The 18416-nt window shown below is 35.7% G+C and overlaps 1 protein-coding gene across 6 annotated transcripts in view; it reads left to right on the top strand.

Annotated features, from left to right (window-relative positions):
- LOC116461870 (coiled-coil domain-containing protein 7) overlaps positions 1-18416 on the top strand; it is a 204172-nt gene that overhangs the window by 50882 nt on the left and 134874 nt on the right. For all 6 annotated transcript variants that reach the window (XR_009212861.1, XM_058436562.1, XM_058436565.1 and 3 more), the window contains exons 5-9: positions 4815-4835; positions 5148-5180; positions 13231-13397; positions 14651-14712; positions 16142-16198. Coding sequence is in view for 5 of the 6 variants with exons in the window: in XM_058436562.1 (XP_058292545.1) it covers positions 4815-4835; positions 5148-5180; positions 13231-13397; positions 14651-14712; positions 16142-16198 (340 nt within the window). In the remaining variant the exon portion in view is untranslated. The remainder of the gene's footprint in view (positions 1-4814; positions 4836-5147; positions 5181-13230; positions 13398-14650; positions 14713-16141; positions 16199-18416) is intronic.

Raw genomic sequence — 18416 nt, 5'->3', positions numbered from 1 at the left:
ATATTTTGAATATTAATCACTTGTTAGATGAATTTTTTTTTACAAATATCTTTTCTCATTCTGAAGATTGTCTTTTCACTCTGTTGGTTGTTTCCTTTGCTGTGCAGAAGCTTTTTAGTTTGATATAATACCACTTGTCTGTTTTTGCTTGTGTTGCCTATGCTTTTGAGGTCTTATCCATAAAATATTTTCTCAGACCAATGTCCTGAAGCATTTCCTCTGTTTCCTTCCAGTAGTTTCATAGTTTTGGGTTTTATATTAAAGGCTTTAAGCTGTTTTTGAGCTGATTTTTGCATATGGTGAGATATTGGGGTCTAGTTTCATTCTTCTGCCTATGGATATCCAGTTTTCCCAGCACCATTTATTGAAAAGACTGTTCTTTTCCCAATGTTCTTGGTGCTTTTGTTGAAAATCTGTTGGCTATAAGTTTTCTTATTTTTTGGGTTCTCTATTGGGTTTCATTGGTCTGTGTGTCTGTTTTTGTGCCAATACCATGCTGTTGTGGCTACTGTAGCTTTGAAGAGTATGTTTGTGTGTTTGTACGTGTGTGTGTGTGCTTTTTTTTTTTTTTTTTTTTAAAGAGACAAGGTCTCACTTTGTTGGCCAGGCTGGAGTGCAGTGGTACAATCATAGCTCACTGCAGCCTCGAACTCCTGGGCTTGAGGGATCCTTTTGCCTCAGCTTCCCAAGCTGCTGGGATTACAGGCATGAACCACCATGCCTGGCTAACTTTGTAGTATATTTTGAAGTAAGATAGTGTGTTACCTCCAGTTTTCTTCGTTTTGCTTAGGATTGCTTTGGCTACTTAGGGTCTTTTGTGGTTCCACATGAATTTTTAGGATTTTTTTCTATTTCTGTAAAGAATGTCATGGTATTAATAATTAATATTGTTAAAATGACCATACTACTCAAAGCTATCTGCAGATTCAGTGAAATACCTGTCAAAATGATACTGGGCTTAAGCCCACTATCAGTATTAATTCTTCTAATCCATGAACATAAGATGTCTTTTGTTTTTTTGTGTGTGTCTTCTTTAATTTCTTTCATCAGTATTTTATAATTTCCATTGTAGAGACCTTTCACCTCCTTGGTTAAATTTATTTCTAGGTATCTTATATATTATTTTGTAGCTATTATAAGTGGGATTGGTCTCTTGATTTCTTTTTTCAGCTAGTATATAAACATGCTACTGATTTTTATATGTTGATTTTGTATTTTGCAGCTTTACTGAATTTATTCATTAATTCTAAGAAGTTTTTGGTTGGAGTCTTCTATGTATATGATATGTATATGATCATGTTGTCTGCAAACAGGGACTCTTTTGAGGCCCTCCACTTAGTTACTTTTCTTCCCTAGGAGAGTTCTGAGTTAGGTGAAACTAACTCAGTTTAGTGGGAACCTCTAGAGAGCTCAAAAGTGGGAACCTCTAGAGAGCTCAAAACACTAACACCATTTCTTGGGAATATGTCTGCTATGCTCTCTCCAGAACCACTCAAAATGAGGGTTGCTGTTTTTAAGACTGCTACTGTGCTGGAGGAGGGGTTGGGGCAAGACCGAGTTAAAATACCACACATTTCTCCTGTGGTGTTCAAGCCACATTTTATTGATGTGGCATTGCTTGGTTGCTTTAAATCTTTAACTGTTTTTCAGAGTTCTAACAAAATTGGAGCATAGGCCTTTGGACTTCCCTACTGCACTTTTTTTTTTTTTTTTTTTTTTTTGCTGTTATCACTCTTCAAATACCCTAATAGTTTTGTTCCTTGGTACAAATTTACAATTGACTTTGAATTTTATGTATATAGCATTTCAGTAGACCAAGAATAACCAAGTGAGTCCTGAAGAAAATGAACAAGGCCAAAGGACCTACCCTAACAGATATCAAGATTCATTATGCAGCTATATCAATTATGATTATGTGCTTTTGGTGCAAGCCTGGATGAACTGATGAAATTGAACAAAGTCTCAGATATTGACCCTTTTATATATGGAAAATTTTGTTGATGACAGAGCCAGCAGTATAATAAATGGCTTTGGGACAATTGGTTATTTATAAAGGAAAAAACTAATTTGATATATGATCAAATATGATACTGATGATATAAGTATATGACCTGGAGCAAGAAACAATCACAAAAAAATACAAGTCATAAAAGGCAATATTGATAAATTCACCTATATTAAATTTATAAGCTGTTACATAAATAATTCATAAAGAGAGGGGCAAGAGAAATTTCAAATAGGGGCAAAATTTGGATCATGTATACCTGACGTATATGTGTATTTAATCACATAAAGGATTATCTAGATTATATAGATAATGTCTACTTATCAGTAAGTAAAAGATTAAACAAATCATTACAAAATAAAAAGGCATTTCACAGTGGATCAGTTTTTATTTTTCACTCTTTTTATCAACAATGATCTAGATTTAGCAGTATCAGTAATTGATGCCGTGGGTTTCCTCAGTAATTGAGAAAGGCACTGTTCTCCTTAAACTAGGAGTGGTTTAAATTATTCTAGAACTATGGCTACAATGAGTGGTTGAATTGGTATATGCTAATGTTTCCCATCAGGTTCCAGTGCAGGAAGGAAAGTTTTGAGAACCTTGGAATCTTTCTTGACAGTGGAAAGAATTAGTTATTCCTAGGTATAATGTGCTTTAGTGGACATTATTTTCTAAACACTTACATAGCTGAAAATATTTTTCTTCTGACACAGACATTAATTTGCTTTGGTATATTTTCTGAAGGATCTCAGCACTTTTTGCTTAGATTTATGCTTTCTTATTTAGCTTAGTGATTCTCAGACTTTAGCATGCAAAGCAATCACCTGCAGGTCTAGTTAAAACACAAATTGTTAGTCCCACTTCTAGAATTTCTGATTTAGTAGGGTAGGGTGGGTCCTGAGAATTTTCAACTAATAAGTGTGCTTGTAGGTGGTGCTGATGCTGTTGCTGTGGCTCCTTACTTTTTGAACCACAGATCTAGAGTTAGTGTTGTGGAAGATAAATTTAATTTATCTAGTTTAATTTTTGTTCAATTTTATGTTACTCCCTGAATGCACGTAGTAACATTTTACTGTAATAATGTAATTGAAAACTTTAACCCAATTTGATAGGGTGAGGTTTTTGTTTTTGTAGCAAATGTAATCACTTTGAAATTAGATATTTAAGTAATAAATATTGATATTTTGAACTGTGTATGGATGCTCCTCAACTTATGAGGGAGTTACATACTGATAAACTCATCATAAGTTGAATTTTTCATATGGTGAAAGTGCATTTAATAACCTGACCTACCAAACATCATAACTTAGCCTACCCTACCTTAAATGTGCTGAGAACACTGGACATTAGCCTGCAGTTGGGCAAAATCATCTAACACAAAGCCTATTTTATAAGAAAGTGTTGAATAGCTCATGAAACTTTTTGAATACTGTACTGAAAGTGAAAAACAGAATGGTTGTAGGTGTATGTGGAGTTCAGTTTCCATTGGTTTTTGTATATTTAGTCAGTTTCTCTTATAATTTCTCAAACAAGTACTTTGCATTTTTCATTAAAAATATTAAATAGTATTATAATATTTTATACCTTGGTTTTCTAGACCATTTAGCAGGAACAGAGTTGTACTGAGAAGATAGTGTTGGGAAGGTGATGCTTTTTGTTATTGTACTTGCTGCTGTATGAAAAATATATAATGCTCTTCTGAAAGGAATTTAAATTTTATTCCTTACATCTATCTATCTATCTATCTATCTATCTATCTATCTATCTATCTATCTATCATCTATCTATCTATCTATCTATCATCTATCTATCTATCATCTATCATCTATCTATCATCTATCTATCTATCTATCTATCTATCTATCTATCTATCTATCTATCTATCTATCATCTATCTATCTATCTATCTTTTTTTAAGATGGAGTTTTGCTCTTGTTGCCCAGGCTGGAATGCAATGGTGTGATCTTGGCTCACCGCAACCTCCACCTCCCGGGTTCAAGCGATTCTCCTGCCTCAGCCTCCCGAATAGCTGGGATTACAGGCATGCACCACCACACCTGGCTAATTTTTGTATTTTTAGTAGAGATGGGGTTTCTCCATGTTGGTCAGCCTGGTCTTGAACTCCCAACCTCAGGTGATCCACCTGCCTTGGCCTCCCAAAGTGCTGGGATTATAGGCATGAGCCACCGTACCCAGCCTCCTTACCTATATTAAGAAAATATATGAGATAAATTTGGGAATTGTTTGGGGGCCTCCTAATACAGATATATTAGGGCCAGGCATGATGGCTCATGCTCAGTGTTTTGGGAGACTGAGATGGGAGGATCGCTTGTGGCCAGGAGTTCGAGACCAGCCTGGGCAACATGGCCAAACTCCATCCCTATTAAAAACAAAATTAAAAGTTAGCCAGGCATGGGGGTGTGCCCATGTAGTCCTAGCTACTCAGGAGGCTGAGGCAAGAGGATCACTTGAGCCCAGGAGTTCAACATTATAGTGAGCTATGAGTGCGCCGCTGCACTCAAGCCTGGGTGACAGTGAGATTCTGTCTCTCTTTCCCTCTTTCTCCCTTTTTATATATGAAAAGAAAAATTATTTTTAAATTCTAGAACGAAGTTGTCTATGCAAGGTGAACTATAAGCACTGTCTGTAAATAAAAAGTTATAATTTTCAACTACAGATTTATAAAGTTATATTTTAATACTTAGTACATTTTTGTGATTGAAAATCGCAAAAGACTGAACTACATATTATATCATACATTGTGAAGCATTCTATTTTTAAATATGTTAATTAAAACTTTATTTTTCAGATTTTGGAATCTCTTTTTAAGGTACGTTCAATACATTACAGCTAAGCCTACTAAAACTTAACACAGAAATACATGCCAATGAAGAAGAGGTTTCTAAATTTTAAGGGAGTAGAAGGAATTCCATACTTGCCGTTCTGTGTATTTAAGAATTTTGTGTTCATTTGTATAGTGCATTAGCCCCATTCTGAATCCCAAGTGATATTTCGGTCAGGGCTGATATTTGATGGATGAAGATTCACAGACACAGACACACATTTATATAGATATTTATTTCATTGCTGCAATTTAAGTAGTCACTATGTCTTTTTTTGTCCCTCTTTTGTTTTCTTAAAGTGGTTTCAGTGGCAGGTCAATCAGATGGAAGAAGTAAGTCTAACATTTTAAAATTGTTAAGTTAATATTTTTTAACTCATTTGAAAACCAATTTGGATTATGTATAAGTTAAGTATGTATAAGTCATTTTTGAATAACTGTTGGTTATAAAGTAACCTTTTGATTTGGGTAGACAAGGAATAAGTGGATGGGATAAAATATTTCTCAGTGACTTACACCCTATGTCCCTGCATATATCTGGTATACTCCAAGTTTGACTGACACATTTTTTTTCCTAAAATTGAATAATGGAAACTAAGTTTTTTTTTTCCAATTTACATAAAAGGGTGATGAGAGAACATTTCACTTTAAAAATTTCTACCATATTTTAAAAAACCATGCTAAATGATTATGTATGTGTAGACATAAAATTATGTATTGATTTTCTATAGATGAAAACATCTATAGAAAAACATCATTATTTTAATGATGTTCTTTTATACTTTTGATTCAGGTACTTTGCCATTAGTTTGAGAACTACTGGTCTCTGTCCTTAGGGGCTTTTAATTCTACTTTGGAAAATACTTTATATATGCTGTTAGTATATTAGAATGATTTCCAGGGTAGCTTTACTGACTTACAGAATTATTTTTGTTCTCATTTGGTCACACTTATGGTTCAGTCCAATTAAACACTCTTGAAGCCCAGGCCTTTCAAATAAAAGAGGCCAGTTTATTTGGGGGTATTTAAAGGATAAATATAGATAGAACCTTAAATGCACGAACTGTGACTATATCCTAGCATCTTATTGTTGTATCTCTGGTCCCAGAATAGAAGACTTCCATGGTCTATATGCTCTTTGCTTTAGGATACATTTGACTGACATTGGAAAAGTGTTAGTCATTCTTTTATTATGGCATAGTGGTCATTATCCTTACAGAGAAGAAGGGTTAGAGTGAAGTCTACTATTCCTCTACCCTCTTTTAAAATGTGTTCTTCTTTGCAACTTTGGAAATTCATCTTGTCGTCTTCTTTTCATCCATCAACCTCTTTTTATTATTTTATTAATGGGTTTACTTTTACTCTTCTTTTACACTCAGTCCTGTCAATGTACATGACCTATCCAAAACCCTGGCCTCTCACTTTCTTGACTTCCTCATCTCCAAAGATCTCTTGGCCTCCACTTCCAGTCACACTCTGGACCTTGTCATTAATTAATTACTTTATTTTAAAAATTACTAATTTAGGCAACTTATTCTTGAACTATAAATTTCTGTTTTTCCAATTATTACTTTAAATACTGCTCTGGCCACCAAACACTTGGAATGTTCTAAATACAAGCCATTGGTTGGAACTCCTTCAATTCCTGCTACCTAACAAAATATTAACATCTGTACTCATTTTCTTTTTCTTTTTTCCTGTTAAGACAGATATATTGTTCTTTCTTATACATAAGACTAATTATTTCACTTCCGTTTTGGGTTTCATATCCTCTTGCCTTCTCAAGACTGTGTTTGTTGGTTTGTTTGTGTTTTTGAGACAGGATCTCATTCTGGTTGCCCTGGCTGGACTACAGTGATTTGATCTCGGCTCACTGAAGGCTTGACCTCCCAGGCTCAGGTGATTCTCCAACCTTAGCCTCTCAAGTAGCTGGGACCACAGGCGCGAGCCACCACGCCTGGCTAATTGGTATTTTTTTTAGTAGAGATGGGGTTTCGCCATGTTGCCCAGGCTAGTCTTGAACTCCTGGACTCATGCAATTCCCTTGCCTCCGCCTCCCAAAGTGCTGGGATTACAGGCGTGAGCCACTGTGCCCTGCCATGTCCTTTCAAGAACTTTGATTAATTAATTATTCTCTCTTGTATATTCAGTTTCTCTCATTCAATTTTATCCTTCTTTTCAGTTTTTAAATATGCTCTTCTATCTCTCATTTGATCCACATTCCTCTCTAAAGGCCTATTTCCATGTCCTTTATTAGCCTGTTTTTAAGAAAATTATTTTGTATGCAAATTTACTCATATTAGGGAAACAATCATTAGATTATTATCAGGGTGTAAAGGCAAAACAGATTTATAAGCGAGTGGAGAGAAAAACAGAGTAGACAGTCTTTGAACAATGAAACTAGTTGGCTCTTTTTTTTTTTTTTTAAAGTACTCAACAAATAAACTGGCACCTAGTGAAAAGATTAATCTGGGCACTCTTTCCTTGTAAGAGACAACTAAGGGTATTAAGTAAAACAATTAGAGTTGTTTATGGATTTCCTATAATAACCCTTAAGAGTTTAGCCATGGAGCATATGTCACACATTCAGAGCCACATTTATTTGTATATTAATTTACTATACACTATGCTCTTACTTCCCAAGCATTTCTCAATCTATCCAGACTGAATTCTGTCTCCCTAATAAGTAAAACATTCTCTCCATATGGTTCGCCGTAAGTTGTATGTTGTTAAATTAAACAGACTTTTTTTTTTTTTTTTGCCTCAGCTATAGTTAATATTATTGATCGTGCCCTCATTTTTGAAACACTATTCCTTTGGCTTCTGTGAATTACATTTTCCTGGCTATTGCTTTACCTCTTTGGCTGTCTTCTTTTTCGAGTCCCCTCCTTAACCCAACCAGTAAATGTTGGAGTACCTCAAAGTTTTATCCTATGCCTTTTTTCTTTTTGCTCCAAACTTTCTCCCTAGGCGGTCTCATCTAGTTTTTCCATTCAAGTATTTGAATGTAATTTAAATTTATGCATGTAATTTAAAAACATATACCTCTTGCTCAAAATATTTCCCTGAACTCCAGGCTTTGTATATAATTACTTACTAGACTATTCCACCTCAGATGCAATGGGTCAGAAATATGAATTTTTTACTCCTAAACTCATATTTCTTCTAGTATTCCCTATCTTAGCAAATGAGTACTATTTATCAAATTGGGTAAATGTGAAATGTGGAAACCATTCCTGACAACTCACTTCCATCTATTCCTGATATTTAATCTATCCACAAGTCCTCTGGGTTTTACTTTCTAAATAACTGTCAGATGTGTCCACTTTTCTCTGTGTCTACACCTTGTTGTTGGTTACTGTCATATCCATTATGCCTGAAATCCCAACCAGTGCATTCATAATCACCAGGAGGAACCCCCACTGCATATACTTCTGATCTGGAATTTCAAGTTTTTCAATGTTTAAACCCATAATTACTTATCTTAAATATTTTATTAATTTGGTATACCAGATATATTATCTAAAGGTTTATATGATCTACTGTTTTTCAAGGAGTGTTTCTCTTTTTTTTTTTTTTTGTAAACTTTTAAGTTCAGGGGTACATGTATAGGTTTGTTATTTACGTAAACTCACGTCACAGATATTTGTTGTACAGATTATTTCATCACCCATGTATTAAGCCCAGTACCCAACAGTTATCTTTCCTGCTCCTCTCCTTCCTCCCAACCTCCACCCTCATGTAGACCCCAGTGTCTATTGTTTCCTTCTTTGTGTTCATGAGTTCTCATCATTTAGCTCCCACTTATAAGTGAGAACATGCAGTATTTGGTTTTACGTTCCTGTGCTAGTTTGATAAGGATAATGGCCTCCAGCTCCATCCATGTTCCTGCAAAAGACATGATCTCATTCATTTATATGGCTGCATAGTATTATTCCATGGTATATATGTACCACATTTTCTTTATCCAGTCAACCACTGATGGACATTTAGGCTGATTCCATGTCTTTGCTATTGTGAATAGTGTTGCAGTGAACATACACATGCACGTGTCTTTATGATAGGATGATTTATTTTCCCTTGGGTATATACCCAGTAATGGTATTGCTGGGTCAAATAGTAGTTCTGTTTTTAGATATCTGAGGAATCACCACACTGTTTTCCACAGCAGGCAACTAATTTATACTCCCACCAACAATGTATAAGCATTTTTTTTTCTCCACAACTTTGCCAGCACCTTTTTTTTTTTTTTTTTTTTACGTTTTAATAATAGTCATTCTGACTGGTATGAGATGGTATCTCATTGTGGTTTGATTTGCATTTCTCTAATGATCAGTGATGTTGAGCTTTTTTTCATATGATTGTTGGCCCCATGTATGTCTTCTTTTGAAAAGTGTCTGTTCATGTCCTTTGTCCACTTTTTTTTTTTGAGACGGAGTCTTGCTCCGTTGCCAGGCTGGAGTGCAGTGACACGATCTTGGCTCACTGCAATCTCTGCCTCCCGGGTTCAAGCAATTCTCCTGCCTCAGCCTCCCAAGTAGCTGGGACTACAGGTGTATACCACCATGCCCAGCTAATTTTTTTTTTTTTTTTGTATTTTAGTAGAGACACGGTTTCACCATGTTGCCCAGGCTGGTCTCGAACTCCTGAGCTCAGGCAATCTGCCCACCTCAGCCTCCCAAAGTGCTAGGATTACAGGCGTGAGCCACTGCGCCCGGCCTTGTCCACTGTTTAATGGTGTTGTTTGTTTGTGTCTTATAAATTTGCTTAAGTTTCTTATAGATGTTGGATATTAGACCTTTGTCAGATGAATAGTTTGCAAATGTTTTCTCCCAATTTCTAGGTTGCCTGTTTACTCTGTTGGTAGTTTTTTTTTTGCTGCACAGAAGCTCTTAAGTGCAACTGGATCCTATTTGTTAATTTTTGCTTTTGTTGCAATTGCTTTTGGCATCTTCATGGAGTCTTTGCCCATTCCCATGTCCAGAATGGTATTGCCTAGGTTGTCTTCCAGAATTTTTATAGTTTTGGGTTTTACATTTAAGTCTTTTATTCCTCTTGAGTTAATTTTTGTATATGGTGTAAGCAGTGAGTCCAGTTTAAATCATCTGCACATGGTTAACTGGTTATCCCAGCCTCATTTATTGAATAGGGAGTCCTTTCTTCATTGTTTGCTTTTGTCAGCTTTGTCGAAGATCAGATAGTTATAGGTGTGCAGCCTTATTTCTGGCTTCTCTATTCTGTTCCATTGCTCTATGTGTCTGGTTTTGTGCCAGTACCATGCTATTTTGGTTACTGTAGCCCTGTAGTATAGTTTGAAGTCAGGTACTGTGATGCCTCCAGATTTGTTCTTTTTGCTTTGGATTGCCTTGGCTCTTTGGGCTCTTTTTTGGTTCCATATGAACTTTAAAATAGATTTTTCTAGGTCTGTGAAGAATTTCATTGTTAGTTTGATAAGAATATCATTGGATCTATAAATTGCTTTGGAAAGTATGGCCATTTTAACCATATTGATTCTTTCTATCCATGCACATGGAATGTTTTTCCATTTGTTTGTGTCATTTCTGATTTCTTTGAGCAGTGTTTTGTAGTTCTCCTTGTAGAGATTATTCACCTCCCTGGTTAGCTGTATCCCTAGGTATTCTTTTTGTGGCAATTGTGAATGGGATTGCATTCCTGATTTGGCTCTTGGCTTGACTGTTGTTGACGTATAGGAATGCTAGTGATTTTTGTACATTGACTTTGTATCTTGAGACTTTGCTGAGGCTGTTTATCAGCTGAGGGAACTTCTGGGCCAAGACTTTGGGGTTTTCTAGATATGGGATTATGTTGCCTATAAATGGCGATAGTTTGACTTCCACTCTTTCTATTTGGATGCCTTTATTTCTTTCTCTTGTCTGATTGCTCTGACCAGGACTTCCAATACTGTGTTGAATAGGAGTGGTGGGAGAGGGCACCTCAAGGAATGTTTCTTAAAGTGTAGTTGATAGAACATGTTTAAATGTCATCCAAGATACCTGTTATAAGTGCACATTACTGGATTAGATTTCTTTTGTGAGTCTGTGAGTTAGGAATCTACTGCTTCAACAGGTGGGAAACAAGGGATTCTTATGCACACTAACATTTGAGAATCCTGTGATAATGTTTTTACTGCTGACAGAATTTATTGTCAGTACATGCTGGTGAGGTTAATGTCAGTGATCATTTTGCATTACATGTTGCATTAACAGAGATACATGTGGAAACTATTAGAGTATATGGTGAGCTACACCAGAGAAATGTAGGCTGAACCTAAAGTAGCCTGTACACTTCAGAATTGTCCTGCTGGAATCTGTGCCCCAAAGGTCTTTCTGAAGAAACCGTTTAGCTGATAACCCACTCTCTGTTCCATACTCTTTTAGTTCTGTGCCTTTATCTTTTTTCCCAGAAAGGACTTCTGTTAAAATTTAATCTGTATTGGGAAATGTGATGTATTGAGAGTCTAATCAAGGGCAAAAACCACACAGTAATTTGGTTAGGGAAAGTTTAATATAAAGAATTATTGTTAACAGAGGAATATCTACTAAAGGATATTGATAGACATTCTACTAAAGGAGTAAAGATAATTCTAATGAATACAAGAGTAGAAGATAGAGGGAACAACTTCAACTCCTAAGATGGAATCAGAATATGAATATCCCCAATCATTCCCTCCCAGCAACGCAGGGCTAAGATGCAAAACTTCTGAAGAGGGAGCAGCTTTCATCACTACGTGGCAGAGAAGTCTGCTGGGCTGCAAGGCTGGTGGAGCTTGAACTCACTGGGAAGCTGTCCATGAGGGTGGTACACTTAGGAATCTGCCCTCTGTGATGCTAGGAAAAGCCACCTTCCAGAGAGGTGCTTTACTTCCTGCTGGGAAGCTGTTCACAAGGGTGATATGTTGGAAAACTTCCCTAAGGGAGGCTCTGCACCGGTGGATTTTGCTACACAGTTCTGGGGGAAGCTGCCCATAGGAATCTGCCATGCCAGGGACCTTACCAGGAAGCCATCCATCAGGTGATGCTGTTGAAATTTTCTGGGGGTGAGTACTATAAAATATACTACACACTGCCTGAGGAAGAAGCAGAGAGAGACACACAGAACTAGGAAGAAAAGCTTCTTCCTCTTCCAGTGCCTCTTCAGGACCCTCTACTGAAAAAGGCTAACATCAAGCCATCTGTCAAGGAAGAAATATTCCACTATCACAGACAAGACAACGAAGAATAGATTTTTGAGATGAGACGCAGTAAATTGATGACATTATTTTTGACTCAATTTATGATTTGTGGCTTCTTACTTGGGATCTTTCCTTTGTCTATAGAATTTCCATATGTCTCTTGCTTCCCTTCCACCTATTCTGTGTTCCTTGCCATATCTTCCCTACACCCAAGCTCAGACTTCTAGTGCATTGCCCAGCATTTACTTCCTGCTGTTATATCCTACTCTCAGTCCAGTCATTACAAAAATGAAGTCTCTGTTCTAAATCCCCAGTGCTAGAATTTATCTTTGCTAAGTCCTTGACTTCATTTTTTCCCCAACTTTTCTTCCTAGCATAAGGATTGGAGATGTCTACATGGGTGGATCTCTGAATTTAGGGCAAGCAATTATTTTAGCATTACTCTTGTAAATATTCTGTGCCATTTTCCTATCAAAACTTTCTGACCCCAATTGCTATTCTGCTTGTTTATGTCTCCACACATTGGCTGTTTGTAGGTTTCTTTTGCTGTGGTTTTTGGACACTCATTCTTGCTGAATTTTCTTTAAGTAAACTTATTACCTAGAATAGTAATTATGGTCATCTTATTCTGTGAATCTTGCTGTTTCTTTCCTCTGCTTGTTATTTTTTAGCTTGGTCTATTCCAAAGGTCTCAAGACACCCAAATACGTCACAGTCTTCCCCACACAGACTGGAAAAATGCTAGTTCCATAGATCTTTATATTTTAACTTCTGGGAGTTAGTAATAGACAGGATTAGCCTTTGAGAGAAAATTACTATCTTTAGATAATTTACTACAGTAAGGGTATTCTTAAAAAGAATTTATGGGAAACAATTTAGAATTACTCTTGTAAATATTTTGAGTTGCATTTATTGTTATTGGACTTGCTTAAAATTCCTATATTAAAACAATAAACAGATGATTAGATTTCAGGCTTTACATGTAAAAGCCATCACTGAGCTATAGTTCTATTCATAGATAATTGCTCATATAAATATATTTATAAAATATTACATCATTACTTGGCTATAGCTACAGACAAGAATAATGTAAAAGTTAGTTTGATTTAATAAAGGAAATAATGAAATTTATTTGAGGTATGGGAACAAAATGGGTATTTACTAAGTAACTGGTTAATTTTATTATTTTAGATAAGTAAAGATCAAACTGTTTTACAAGCAGAGCCTCCAGAACCTGACAAAACAGTCATTTTAAATATTGCAGAAATAGTAAGGCTTGTACAAAGATTTGAAGAACTGAAGAATCGCCTTAAACAGAGGTCTAAATCCTCCTTGAAAGTCATGTTGTCTAAAACTATGTAAGTGAGATATAAGAACTAATTGAATTAAAAACAATAAGAAAGGGTATATAATTAGCACTGAATGTAAGATAATGAGTCAGATATGATGGCTATACACAGAGCTTCTTAGTCAAATCAGGTCTAGTCAGCTTGTTTCTATTTGCAATTTTTAATAATCTGAGATATACAATACAGGAGACATTCTCTGCATGTGGCTATGCAAATTCAATGTAGAAAATCAGTTTCTTAGTCATACTAGCCACATTTAAAGTGCTTAGTACCTACACGTGGCTGTTATTAGAAAGTTATATTGGACATTGCTAGCTTTGAAATATCTGGCTTATAAACTCTTCTCTCAGTTTGATTAGGACACTCCTAGTAATAAATAGGAAACTAAGATCTAATGAAATACTTCATTGTTCATGAACACCTTCATTAAAAATTATATTAACAGCTTATCCAAGTAAAATTTTTACATTTATAAGCAACCATGTTTTTGCATTAGACAGATAAAACATTCTTTTTTGTGTTAAAATAGAATATACGTACCCATAGTTGGGAGGGGCCACTAGTTATGCAGTTACTTTAGCGATATCTCTGTCAATAACTGAAAATAATGAAGAGAGTGGTACTTGAGTTGGCTCCTGGGGGTTGCATAACTAGATCCTTGGTTCAAAGGTTAAGGTTTAGACCATATTCATACTTGACATTTAAGTGTCTGCTGTGTACTAGCGATTTTTGTAGTAACTTTACATGTATAATCTTTGATTTTCATAACTACTTTATGAGAAAGGTACTATTATACCCCAATTTTAATGAGAATAAACTGAAGCCAATAGAGGTTAAGTAATATACCTGGCTGAGGTCATATAATTAGTAAATGGATGAAACAGGTTTTGACCCAAAGGTCAGCTAGTCTCACTCCAGAACTTATGTCCTTCATCATTATACAATTGATAATAATACTTTGACAAAAAGATACCTCATGTTTCTAACAATTTATTTTTGCTATTTTTGTTGTGAATGTTTTTGGTATACTTAATTATATTCATAGCCTACATGGAATTCATATAATTACATAGTTTAGTTTGACTTTTCAACTTATAACTTGTAAGTTTACCTTAGTGTCTGTGAATAAAGATTAAAGATATGTTTAATTTTTATTTTACAAGCTTCATATGTCTGGACTGCACATTTTAGTTATTTTAGTGTAATTTAAACTCTTACTCTTTGATATATTAAAAAATGTTTCATTTATTGAACTTTAACAGGGATAAAGAAAATCGACCAGAAGCAGTGAAAAGTTGTGAAGCTGTGGCACAGAAAATTGAAGGTGATAATATTTTATACATGTTTATCCTTAAAAATTTTATTAAAAATTTTGTTACTATTTTTTATCTTTTAAAGAGAGGGTCTCACTGTGTCACCCATGCTGGAGTGTAGTGGCATGAATATCGCTCACTGCAGCCTCAAACTCTTGGGCTCAAGTGATCCTCTCTGCTCAGCCTTTTGAGGTAGCTAGGACCACAGGCACAGGCCACTGAGGCCAGCTGATTTTTTTTTTATACAGATGGAGGTCTCACTATGTTGCCCAGGCTGGTCTTGAAATTTTGGCCTCAAGTGATCCTCCCACCTCGGGCTCCTAAAATGTTGGGATTACAAGCATGAGCCACCATGCCTGGCATGTTTGACTTTTATGGGGTTTCCTAAGTGTATGAACATTTTGAGACTTAAAGTTAAAAATTTACAGTTATAAAATTATACAATGGTAAATTTAGATAATATTTAATAGTGAGTTTGATATTTTAATAAAAGTTTTTATTATGTTCCAGATTCTGGGAACATACAAAATGAATGCAATGTGTATCCCCTATACAGACAACAATGTGGTTGTTACTTGCATAACATTTACAGCTTAGTAAGGATACAAGTACATTATCTAGCATGTTAGTACAGTGTCATGCATGATAAAGGTATGTGGAATTTGCATTGGGTCCACAGAAAGGAGCAATCTGTTCAACCTAAGGAGTTAGGAAGACTTTATGCAACTTTAAAGGGTGAATAGGATTTAGTCAAGTAAAGAAGGGAAATATTTGATATTTTAAGAAGACAATAGCGTGAACAAACAACATGCATAGAGAATTACAACTGGATTGGTATTAGAGTAAGAAGCGATATATAGGGATGAAGTAACAGGGGCTAGTCATAGTGGGAATGGATGCTCTGCTAAGGAGCTTAGACTTTTTTCAAAAATAATAAAGAATCATTGAAGATTTTTTGTAGGATTTAATTTTAGAGAAGTTTTTTCCTGATTGCACTGTAGAAGCTAGATTTGGGGACTAGGAGTAGGAAAGGGAAGTTATTATATCTTAGATGTGTGAGAAGTACCTATATTCAAAGACTAGTGAAAAGAAGAAGGGAGTCAGGTTTGAGAAATATTTACTTGAAAGTTGGTGATTGGATATGGAAGGAAGGAAGACTAGGTAATGATGGTACCATCAATGAATATAAGAGAATACAAGAGCAAAAACAAGTTTTGATGAGAAAGTGATGTTTATAATCAGCTGTTACACACATTCTTTTAAATATTACCATTTCTTACCTGATTAGGAAGATCTGCAGTGTTGGCAGTTATTATTTTTTCAAAGTTTTCTTTCTTCTGAATAAGTTACTAAAATTAAAATAATAAAATTTAAACTCAATTAGTATATATAATTGCTGTTTGAAGTTTATAGTGACAAATACACTTTTAATTATTTCAGAATTCATAGAAGCCCACTCAACTGATGAATTTAAAGATGTTTCTGCAACAGAACCACGTAAGTTTCCACTCATTAAAGCATTATTGTGATAATAACCTCTGTTACATTAATTTCTATAAAGTAATAATTATTAGGTTAACAGTACAGACTCCTTGCCTTGGAGTTTGGAGCCATACAGTTGAGCTGGTTGTCAAGCAAGTATTGAAATTCTTAGTTAAGGATACGTGTTACTGAAACTAGATTCTTTTTTTTTTTTTTTTGAGACAGAGTCTTGCTCTGTTGCCCAGGCTGGAGTGCAGTGGCATGATCTCGGCTCACTGCAACCTCTGCTTCCTAGGTTCAAGTGATTCTTGTCCCTTAGCCTCCCAAGTAGCTGGGATTACAGGCATGCACCACCACACCCAGCTAACTTTTGTATTTTTTTTTTTTTTTTTTTTTTAGTAGAGAGAGTTTCACCATGTTGCCCAGGCTGGTCTTGAACTCCTGACCTCAGGTAATCTGCCTGCCTCAGCCTCCCAAAGTGCTGGGATTACAGGCGTGAGCCACTGCACCCGGCCTAGATTAATTTTTGAGGAGTGCATGTTAGTACATGGAATGGAGAATTTTGAGCTGTGATTAGAACATACTACTGAAATGTTGGCAGGCCTTTGAGGTGTAGCAGTGATAAATTTAAATAGTTTGTAGATTTTGTTACTAGGAATTATATCCACAAATGCTTTGACTGCAGATGAGTAGTTGTCAGTTCAGGAATATAAAGAACTGCTAGAGCTTGTATGTTAAGTTTATGACTGTTTGTCAATAGAAAGGAAATTAACTTACTTATGTCTTAGGGCTGGAGAGAATTTTGAAATAATAGTGTAAAGCACACTATGGAATACAGTTCAAAAGTAGAAAATAATATTTGCTTGGAACAGGTTGCTGGGAATTCTGCCCTCTTTCAACTTCAGCTTTAAACCCAAACATTGCCATGTTTAAACCAAGGACAGCTGCACATTTTACAGCACTCCCAAGTTCTATAGAGATTTCTGGTCGAAGAGAGCTCTGACTGACTAGGTGGGGTAGAAAGGTATATAGATCTTTGGAGTAGATAGTGAAAACCTCTACTCTAATCAAGGGGAATCCTTTGTACATCTATGGACCTCTCAAGAGCTCTCTCTTTTTCTCTCTCTCAATCTGTATGGTTGCCTTCCTTCTAATATTGTACCTTGGCTTCCACAAACACTGAACTTTGTTTCCTAAACTCAAGGTGACCAGTATGCTCTGAGTTCCCCTTCCCTATACTGTGGACTGGCAATTCTAGACAGCAAACTGGGGTCATCACAAGGGCCTTTCCACTTTATTTCCATATGTACTGCATTCACTGTTTTCCAATTTCTGAATACCACTGTTTCATGTATTTTTGTCTAGTATTTAAGTAGTTTAAAGTAGAAGAGTAATTCTGGTCCCTGATGCTCCATCATGGATGAAAGCAGAAATCCCTGTACCCACTTATAGTCTAATGGAATACATCTTCCAATCATAAAACCACATTTCAAAAGGATAAAATATAGTTGAGATTTTGCTCATGGTTCTAAAGGGGAGCAGAGGACAGAATTATATTGTACAATATGGAGAAAATGCTTTGCAAATTCATAAGATCTTTTTCCAATGGCAGTTGTTTCAGTTTCTTAGCTCTATTAGTATTGACCTACTCTCTCTGTTGCTGTATTTCACTTGTTTACTATCATTTTCTTTTAAAAGTACCTCCTCAATTCTTCTCTGGCTGCAGTTAATCCTCTCTTCCCTTCCTGTTTACTAAATTCTATTAAATCTTATAGCCTGGCCAGCAAGACAGAAGCTATCTTTGTATTGCACTCTGGTTTTGCTTTCAGGTCACAATTTCATCTTGATGTTGCTTCATTTAATAATTAATAGACGATTTTTTAGAGAAGTTTTAGGTTCACAGAAAAATTGAACAGAAATTACAGAGTTCCCATTAGTGTAGTCCCCCCGCTTCTGGCATAAAGCTTCCCCTATTATTAACATTTTGCATTAATGTGATACATTTGTTATGGTTGATGAACCAATTTTGATACATTATTATTAACTAAAGTCCATAGTTTACATCTGGTTTGCTTTTTGCCTTGTACAGCTCAGTGGGTTTTGACAAATGTATCATGTCTTGGATCCACCATTACAGTGTCACAGAATAGTTTAATTGCCCTAAAAATCCCCTGTGTCCCACCTATTCACCTCTTCCTCCATCCACCTGAATCCCTGGAAACCACTAATCTGT

Source organism: Hylobates moloch, unplaced genomic scaffold, assembly GCF_009828535.3.
Source record: "Hylobates moloch isolate HMO894 unplaced genomic scaffold, HMol_V3 SCAFFOLD_3, whole genome shotgun sequence".
Lineage (NCBI taxonomy): Eukaryota > Metazoa > Chordata > Mammalia > Primates > Hylobatidae > Hylobates > Hylobates moloch.
Note: the sequence above shows the minus strand (reverse complement) of the source record. Positions and strands in the feature narration are given on the sequence as shown.